The sequence below is a fragment of the Scylla paramamosain genome, chromosome 38, assembly GCF_035594125.1.
Source record: "Scylla paramamosain isolate STU-SP2022 chromosome 38, ASM3559412v1, whole genome shotgun sequence".
Taxonomy (NCBI): domain Eukaryota; kingdom Metazoa; phylum Arthropoda; class Malacostraca; order Decapoda; family Portunidae; genus Scylla; species Scylla paramamosain.
Genome location: NC_087188.1, coordinates 6208735 through 6218734, shown reverse-complemented (window position 1 = coordinate 6218734; position 10000 = coordinate 6208735). Strand labels below are relative to the sequence as shown.

Below are 10000 nucleotides of genomic sequence, written 5' to 3'. Positions count from 1 at the left end.
TTCGACGAGGATGTGAGTGAGCGTCGCCTTTTTGTTCGCTAAGGCAAAGTTTAAGGGCAGCAGTTGCACTTTCTTTCCAATTTCCTGATTCGTCTACTGAAGGAATTTTTAGAGTTACTTTGCTATCATTTTACCAGCATAAATGGAAACGTGTGTGTGTGTGTGTGTGTGTGTGTGTGTGTGTGTGTGTGTGTGTGTGTGTGTGTGTGTGTGTGTGTGTGTGTGTGTGTGTGTGTGTGTGTGTGTGTGTATGTGCTCAAAATAGTTGCTATGAATAATTTCCGTTCGTATTTTTGTACCTAACACTGCATTTCTTTATTTGTATTTTTCAACTGTCTATTTTTGGTCGTTGCTGTATTATGTCAACAAAAATTTAGTTCTAGTCAAAATAAAAAGGGTAGTTATGTAATCTTTTCACTAACCAATCACCTATCAACTATTCAAATATCTGACAGCACTACAAGGCACATCACACACTCAAGACACATTCCCAGACTCACGATATACAACTTCCCACATCTTATAAAACTAATAATAAGAGACAAAATTCACCGACACCTCAGCAGCCCCGTGTCAAAGTTCTCGAGCCAAATCCACACGAATGAAAAGCAGAAAGTGTTCACTCAAGGCAGGACCAGTTTTCTTGTACCACCGAAACACTTTCTCCCCTGCCGTCTATTCTTTCAGTATGTCAAGTGTCGCGGCATCTTTACGAGGAATCGAAGGTGAAAACACAATGAAAAAATGTACAAAAGGTTATGAAGAAAAGGAGAAACTTGAAGACAAAAAGAAATCGTTACTGAGTTTGAGTGAAGGTGTGGGAGGCTGTGGATAGGTCAGACAGGTGTGTGTTGTGGCCAGGTGTGCAGGGGCGTGAAAGAGAGATTAGCAGGTATGTGTTGGGGTGGAGAGGGTGAGACTATATAGGGTATATATTGGGGGCAGGTGTGTGCATGAGGGAACAGGTGAGTATGGGGGACGTGGGGGGGGGGGAGTGTAGGTGTGTATCAGAGTGGAAAGGAGTGAAAACTGTGGTATACATGGGAGAGGACAGGTGTGTGTGTGTGTGTGTGTGTGTGTGTGTGTGTGTGTGTGTGTGTGTGTGTGTGTGTGTGTGTGTGTGTGTGTGTGTGTGTGTGTGTGTGTGTGTGTGTGTGTTGGAACATTTAAATCAGAGAAAGCCTATGAGATAAAATAACTAGGTGTTTTCTGTTAGTGAGGTTTTCCAAAGTTAAATAAACATAAAAAAAATGCAGTTAACAAAAAAATAATAATAATAATAAATAAATAAATAAATAAAAGCAAGTAAATAAAATACAATAGAGAAATAGTTCCAATCATGTACGATATTCAAACGGAAAGGTACGACACACCTTCACACACCTGAACAACAAGACTGACACTCACCTGAACATGTCGAGAATCATGAGGGTGACCATGACTGCTTAGGACACTTCACTCTCATCCACGAAACCTCTTCCTCTCACTCACTCTCACTTCACAGTCCTCCTCCTCCTCCTCCTCCTCCTCCTTCAGACTAGTCCTCCCCCTCGTCCATGGTGGCTGTGTGGAAGCTACGCACTCGCGGGGCAAAGTAAGTCACGCACGGAGGGTCTGATGCCACTTAAGGGGAATCCAAACACTTATAAGAGGATTCAGAGGAGGATCATGTCACTTCCCACGTTGATACTGCAGCGAGTGAGATCTTTTTATGGATTTTTAGGCATGTGTTTTTTTAAGTATATATGGGGATTTTCAGTTATTTTCTCTTTGTCACGTTTCGAAGGTGATGATAAAATGGTTCGATTATTTTTCTTCGAAGTTACTTTTGACAATTTTGATTTTTTATTGTGTGTGAGTTACTACTGCTTCTTCTTCTTTTTTTTTTTTTTTTTTTTTTTGTTAGTAAGTGTGCCTTGCGTTTCCTTTTTTCGCAGTGAATTCGTGACTTTCTAAAGTTGATCTGATCAGAAATGTATCTTTTTTGTTTGTTTTCCTTTCTTTCTTGTGTGGTTATGATGTTTTCATTTATTCCTTGTTGCTTTTCTTGGTGTGTTACTCTGCTTCACTTTTTTTTTAAATGGCAAGACTCTTGTGTTCCCGGTGCTCCTCAGGCGTTGCTTCACTCACTTCAAGACTCTCGAGACGCCGCACTCCTCCCCCGCGTGGAGACAGAGACATCCGCCGCTCCTGCCGCCGCCCCGCCAACTCACTAAAACAACCCCCGCACTTCTTCAGGAGGGACTTTCACATGCAGCTGCTGAGGTACGCGACAGGTACACACGCTCCTCGCGACGCAACGCTCCTTTCATCTGTTTTTGTGAGCGTCATGCGGCGTTCTTGTTCAGGGCGAGGGAACGTGAGCGGTGGGGCAGATGAACGCACTCACGGGCAATGAACACGGGAAATTATGTGACATTTAAGATTTTCCACTCGTTAAGCGGCCAAAACATGCACTCACACGACTCAAGCCTCTCAAGCACAGTAACATCCTGAGACACAAAATATTCCTTGACAGTTTTCCTTCTACGCAGCGCTTGAAGTTTCAGGACCTCAAGTGCCGCTGGGGACACGAAGGACGCAGCGTGAAGGAACCTGAGGCTACTAGAGCACCGGGAAGACTGCGGGAGGACCTCTGGCGCGGCGAGTGTGGCTGCCTGGCGGACGCTTTGGGGAGGAATAGCCGCCGACTGGAAGAGACTGCCTTGCGCCGCCACCCTAACATCTTACTCCTTCTCTCACTCCCCATCTACTCCTCCCTTCCCTTTACCTCCTGCAGCCACGCACCCTGACATCCCTTAACTACCGCAGGACGTGACTTCAGGGCGCTAAGGGGTGCATGGGAGGTGGTATTTAAGGGAGAGCTTCAAGGGGTTGTGTTGCCGCCCTGAGTCCGCCCCAGCACAGGTGTAAGGGCCGGTATGCGAGGGTGGGTGGGGCGGAGGGTGGGGGAGGCAGGTGGGTGCGAGGGGGTGGGTGTGGGTTGTGGGTACAGGGGGTGGGGAGAGACGGTAAGGGGTAAAGGGGGGGATAGGGAAGGGAGGAAAAACGTGCTGTGGACTTGAGAGAGGCGGAGCATAAGGTTTGGGTAGAGAGAGAGAGAGAGAGAGAGAGAGAGAGAGAGAGAGAGAGAGAGAGAGAGAGAGAGAGAGAGAGAGAGAGAGAGAGAGAGAGAGAGAGAGAGAGAGAGGTATAACAAGCACGTCTAACTTCCATCCTGGCAAAGAAGTTGGGGAGTTTTTCTCCGCCAGCAGCATTCCAACTCCCCCTCTGGACAAAAAGCGAAAAGGACGCAAGAAATAAGGACTCCGAGAACCCGCACGAGTCACCAGAGCGAGTCAGGCCGTTGGGGAGGTTGAGTCACTTACAACCGAACCAAGGGGAGGAATAACAAAGGGCAGCGTCACTTCAGGAGAACTTCATGAAGGTGAAAAGCGCGATAACCCCAAACTTCCTGGAATAAATATTGTTGGTGTGTTTCGTATCTTCCTTTCTTTTTTTCTCTCCCTGTCTCTCTCTCTTCCTGTCTTGCTTTCGGTCTCTTTCTCATCAAATTCTTCGTCAGACTCCTTTCATTTCACCTATTTCCGGGGAGGGAGTGAGGGGGTGATGGAAAGGAGGGACGGATGGAGGGAGGGACGGATGGATGGATGGAGGGATGGAAGGGAAGGGAGGGAAGGGGCGAACTCTACTTGACAAACATTCCTAAGGAGGCAACTTGCGCAAGGTACGTACGCACACACACACACACACACACACACACACACACACACACACACACACACACACACACACACACACACACACACACCAGCTATACGTGATCTTTTAACCGACTCGTCCCTTTCTCTTCCCGTCCGTGATAAAGGAAGAGGAGGAGGAGGAGGAGGGGGAGGAGAAGGAGGAGGAGGGAAGAGGAGGAGGAAGAGATCAGGCGTGGCGAAACTTGAAATAACGTGGTGGGTATCCTTTGCTTTTCTCTTCCAGGAACTCTCCCCGTGACACAGCGCCTCCCTGGAAGCCCCCTGGAAGGCGCTCTGACAGCAGCATGCCCTAAACCAGCCAGACACTCACACTGACACCCACAAGACCCCCGCCCCGCCCCGCCACACCACTTCCTCTGCTGCCGGGACGGTGAGGTCAGACCGTCAGACCTTCCATCCCGCCCACTCAGCCACCCACACACCCACACACTCACCCACCCACCCCGCTTACCCACTTACCACAATGATTCATCCACCCAGACACCCACTCACTCCCTCACCCATACACCCACCCTCTTATACATCCACACACTCACTGGCTCATCCATCAATCATTTACCCATTACCCATTTACCCATTACCCATTCATTTACCCATTTACCCATTCAAAACATCCACCCCGCCACACACCACATCCACACACCCACACACCCACTCACCCATTCACTAGCTAAACATCCACACATTCATTAAGATATCCACTAACCTATTCACCCATCCATTTATCCAACTCACTAATTCATCTAAACCTCCACTTACACATCCACGCATCCATCCACACACACTCACCGTCTTCCTTATCCATCTACCAGTCAGTGTATTCATCCACACATCCACCTATCCACCCAAATAATCTATAACTACCCACCCACATACCCACACACGCACATACACACACACACACACACACACAAACACTGAAAAAAATATCTACTCACACTCCCACACACCCAACGTCCTGTCTCCCCAACACCCCCTCCCCCTCCTTCCTCCCTCCCCACCATATCTACCTGCCCCTTCGCGTCCCTTCCCCTAATCCATACCTCACTGACTACCTGAGACCTTTACCTGACGCCGAGACTCACCTGGTTAATTAGTGTCTCTCATATACATGCGTTAATTGTTCCGCAAATTTACCTTTTATTCTTGGTTAATGCTCGAGGAAGTTTAAAAGTCGTGGTGTTTTATTTTATTTTATTTATTTTTTAGAACAGTTGAGGTTTTTATCATGGTTTCTTTAATGTGCATTAAAAAATTTAATTTATCTAATTTTGGGGGGATTAAATTTCGTGAAAGTTTAAAAATCGTGGTGTATTTTTTCATGTATCTTTGTAGAAATGTTGACTTTTTAATTCATACACGTGTAAATTTTTCTAGTTTTGGGTATATTTAAAGCTACAAGTCAAGATAAAAGTAGTTACATTATTAGTTCCATGAGAGGTGAGAGGAAGAACATGTCATGATTCCATTTGTCTTTCTTCACGACCTCCACTCAATCTTCAGATATTTCCTTTGGCGTAATGAAAAATAATGCAATATTACTCACGATAAGAGGAATTTCGAGTTCCCCCTTCTCTCTCTCTCTCTCTCTCTCTCTCTCTCTCTCTCTCTCTCTCTCTCTCTCTCTCTCTCTCTCTCTCTGGCCAACTCGGACCTGGACGCCATCCTCGCAAAAAAAAAATAATAATAATGAAAAAAATAAATAAAATAAAATAAAACAAAATAAATATATATAAATGAAAGGAGAGGAAGCGTTATTTGGCTCACGTCACCTCCCACCTGTTGCGTCACCTCACCTGCAATGTCTCCTCGCCACGTGTCACCTCAAACGCATCTCAGATTGCCATCTCACCTCAGCATCCTCACCTGTCACGTTGCCTTACTCAATTTTTCAACTGTCATGTCACCTTGCCTGACCTTAACATTCCTTAGTGTAATGTCACCTCATGTCACTTTAATTGAGTTTTCCATCTGTCATGTCACATCAAGAGAAGCCTCCCAGTGGCACATCATCTCCCGTCACCTTGCCTTAACTTGTCATGTCATTTCAATTAAGTTTTCCCATGTCACGTCACCTCATGTTGATCACCAGTCACACACTAACCTCAACTTCCTATCATGCCACTTCACCTCACCTTTCTCCCTGCAATGTTACCCCACAGCTCACCTCTCACTCACCATGTCACCTTACCTGGGTTCTCCTGTCATGTCACCTTACCTCATGTCAATTAGTGTTTTACTTAACCTTCTGTGTCAAGTCAGGGCTTTTCACCTCACCTCAGCCTTCACCCCTTGTGTCACCTCACCTCACCTCACCTGTCACTTCACTGACCTGCTGGCCGACCCTTCCATTCACTTCCCTACAAATATTTACCTTCCTACACCTTCCTTCCTTCACCCTTTCCTTCTTTTTCTTTCCTTCCTTCTCGTAATGTTCTTTCTTATTTATTTTTCCTTTCTTTCCTATCTATCTTCACGTTTTTTATTCTCTCTCTCTCTCTCTCTCTCTCTCTCTCTCTCTCTCTCTCTCTCTCTCTCTCTCTCTCTCTCTCTCTCTCTCTCTCTCTCTCTCTCTTAACACTCAATACCTATTTTTGTCTTGTCTTTTCTTTTTTCTTTTCGTCCCCGTTTCAAAAGGCATAAACTCGTCCCAGTCTTAAAAGTTCTGTGTCTCAGTGAACGATAGATTCCATATGTGCTTCTTCGCTTTTCAAAACAATACGCCCTTGAAGTTCTGAGTTATTCCAAGGCGTTATTTGATACTACACACTCACTGGTCACCGCCCCTATGTAACTCTCTCTCTCTCTCTCTCTCTCTCTCTCTCTCTCTCTCTCTCTCTCTCTCTCTCTCTCTCTCTCTCTCTCTCTCTCTCTCTCTCTCTCTCTCTCTCTCACGCCCTAAAAACCTCAACCTTCTCAGAGAATTTTAATGAAAAAAAATAAGGGGACAGGATTATTTTTGTGACTTCTGATTTTTCTGTACAGTCTCCAGAATTTCTGTAGACTTTCCTGAATTTCTGTAGGGTACTTGCGTCACTTTAAGTAATGCGAGGTTTGTTTGTTTCTTTGTTCGTTAGTGTGGTTTGCTGGAGAATTTAGTGCAGGGTTAAGTCTCTCTCTCTCTCTCTCTCTCTCTCTCTCTCTCTCTCTCTCTCTCTCTCTCTCTCTCTCTCTCTCTCTCTCTCTCTCTCTCTCTCTCTGATTTGAAGTTACTGTTCGCTTCATTTCCTTTTGTGATTTTTAATTGTATGTTTCTCTCTCTCCCTCCCCCCCCTCTCTCTCTCTCTCTCTCTCTCTCTCTCTCTCTCTCTCTCTCTCTCTCTCTCTCTCTCTCTCTCTCTCTCTCTCTCTCTCTCCCTCCTTCTAAACGCAGTTAGTGCAGGAATGTGGCGGTCACCTTCACCCTCCCTCCCCCTTCCCTCTAACACAGCCTTGCCGCAACACACCTGAGATGACGCGAATCTGGGTCACGTGACAACTCCAGGACGTGGTGGTGGTGGTGGTGGTGGTGGTGGTAAAGCAAACAATATACGAAGAAGGAAAAGGAGAAGAATAATAAAGAAAGAAGATGATGATGATGAGGGGGTGCAGGAGGAGGAGGAGGAGGAGGAGGAGGAGGAGGAGGAGGAGGAGGAGGAGGAGGAGAATAATAATAATAATAAGAAGATTATGATGATGGTGATAAAGAAGAAGAAGAAGAAGAAGAAGAAGAAGAAGAAGAAGAAGAAGAAGAAGAAGAAGAAGAAGAAGAAGAAGAAGAAGAAGAAGAAGAAGAAGAAGAAGAAGAAGAAGAAGAAGAAGAAGAAGAAGAAGAAGAAGAAGAAGAAGAAGAAGAAGAAGAAGAAGAAGAAGAAGAAGAAGAAGAAGAAGAAGAACAACAACAACAACAACAACAACAACAACAACAACAACAACAACAACAACAACACAACCACCACCGCTTCTACTACTACTACTACTACTACTACTACTACTACTACTACTACTACTACTACTACTACTACTACCACCATCACCACCACCACCACCACCACCACCACCATCACCACTATTAATAATGTGAACCAAGGCGTTTTTATCCCGTCCAGCTCCTGAGAAATTTGACTCTTAAAGTTTATTACAGCATTTGTCAAGCAACCATTTCCTGTTTTGAAAATATTCACACTGCTCCGCCAGGTAAGAATCTCTCTCTCTCTCTCTCTCTCTCTCTCTCTCTCTCTCTCTCTCTCTCTCTCTCTCTCTCTCTCTCTCTCTCTTCTAGCAATCTTCCAAATCTTTCAACACTCCATCCTTCTTTTTTTCTCTAGTTCCTCCATTTCTTCCTCCATCCTTTCTAAATTCTCCTAAGCCCAAAGTTTTTCTCCTCCCTTCCCTCCAACAGTCCCTCCCTTTCTTTCTCTTTGTCTCTCAAATTTTTCCCCCATCCCTCCATTCTTATCAATTTTTTCTACTATCATATTTTTTTCCTCCACTCCTCCATCTCTAGTATTCTCGATTTTCTCCTTCTCTTCCTCTCTCTCCTCCCTCCTCCTTCATTCTCGTGCAGCTTTCCTATTTCTTTTTCTCTCTTCCTTTCCTTATTCCCTTCTATTTAGTCTCTTCTTTCACACAGTTTCCTAGGTGCTCATTGTTTGATATATCTTGTCGTTCTTCTCCTATTCACCCTTCCTCCTCCTTCCCCCTCCTCCTTGTTCTACTTCCTTCGACTCCTCTATTTATTTCATCCTTCTCTTCTCTTCTTCCACCTTCTACATGTCCATTTCTTCATATATCCTGTTATCCTTTTCGTTCTTAGTGTCCCTTCCTCCTCCTCCTCCTCCTCCTCCTCCTCCTCCTCCTCCTCCTCCTCCTCCTCGTCCTCCAGCTTAGAGTCAACATGTTCTAAAAAACCAACGATAAATTCTGGTCCTGTAGTGACTACGTGGAAAGGCAAGCCACACGAGGACCGCAAAAATGTGGCTCCAAAAAACACCAACTGGCCACAGGAAGACACCCACACCCACACACACACACACACACACACACACACACACACACACACACACACAGGCAGGTCTTCTTCAGGTGGCCCGCATATTGTTCCGCCAGGTAAGCCAAGTAAAGCAAGCACGTGGTGTTGCAAGAAGGGCAGGTGCAAGTTTGTTCAGGTGTTGTTATTTACTTGTGGTTGGTGTGATTGCGTAAGCCAGACAGGTAGGTAGGTAGATAGATAGATAGATAGATAGATAGATAGATAGATAGATAGATAGATAGATAGATAGATAGATAGATATATATAGGTAGATAGATAGGTAGGTAGGTAGGTAAATAGAGAGATAAATAGATAGATAGATAGATAGACATACAGATAGATAGATACATAGATAGACAGAGACAGACAGACAGAGATAGATATAGGGATAGATAGACAGACAAGCAGACGACAAAGTTATCTTGAAGTACAAAGACACACAAAAAAGAGACAAACATAACCTACATAACCTAACATGACCTAACTTAACCCCGACCTGACCTAACGTAACATGACCCAACTTAACTCACCGAAGGAAAAAAAAAAAAGAAAAAATCTGAAACGGCCGACAACCAAACTCTTAACCAGCCACGCCCTGCCAAATCCCACGGCTCACATTCCTCTTAGTCCAGTGTTAACCTAAAACCCTGAATAGCCCAAAGGAGCCCAAAAAACAAGCCCAAACTAAAATCAAGCCCAAGCCAGCCCAAACGCTTTAAAACAGCCCAAATCTCCAGGAATACTCCTAGAAGTGTAGTATACTGAGAAAACGCTCCCCCTCAAAAAAAAAAGCCTAAACTAGCCCAAACATCCCTAAACTGGTCCTAAATACTTTGTCTTAATACGAAACAAGCCCAAATCAGCCCAAACATCTTTAAAACAGTCTTAAAAATATCCAATACACGGAGAGTATAAAAAAAAACATACCAAAACTAGCCCAAACCAGCCCAAGTACCCCTAAAATAACCCTAAAGACGCCCATATCCCTTATATCCACAGAACATCATCGTATTTCATCCCATTAATCGTTTCTTTTACAATCTTTCATCTCTTTCTTTAAATATTCTTGCTTGTCAGTCCTGTAAGCTCCAACAAGTCTGCTGCCGCTCGTTCTTTCTTTGTGTTCCATTACAGGCTAGTCACGGTCCCGGTATCACAGGTAAGCCTTGACCTGGTGACTCCCTCAACGCTCGCCTGGTCGCCCCGGTAAAGGTCAGGTCACATA

The 10000-nt window shown here is 44.9% G+C and overlaps 1 protein-coding gene across 4 annotated transcripts in view; it reads right to left on the bottom strand.

The window, feature by feature from the left end:
- Positions 1–10000, bottom strand: part of LOC135091624 (protein PALS1-like) — a 59044-nt gene that overhangs the window by 36117 nt on the left and 12927 nt on the right. For 2 of the 4 annotated variants that reach the window (XM_063989392.1, XM_063989397.1), the window contains exon 1: positions 1408–2618. The exons of the other annotated variants lie outside the window; for them this stretch is intronic. In XM_063989392.1, coding sequence (XP_063845462.1) covers positions 1408–1439 — 32 coding nt within the window. In that variant the 5' untranslated portion in view covers positions 1440–2618. Of the gene's footprint in view, positions 1–1407; positions 2619–10000 lie in introns of those variants that run through there. 4 annotated transcript variants of the gene reach the window in all.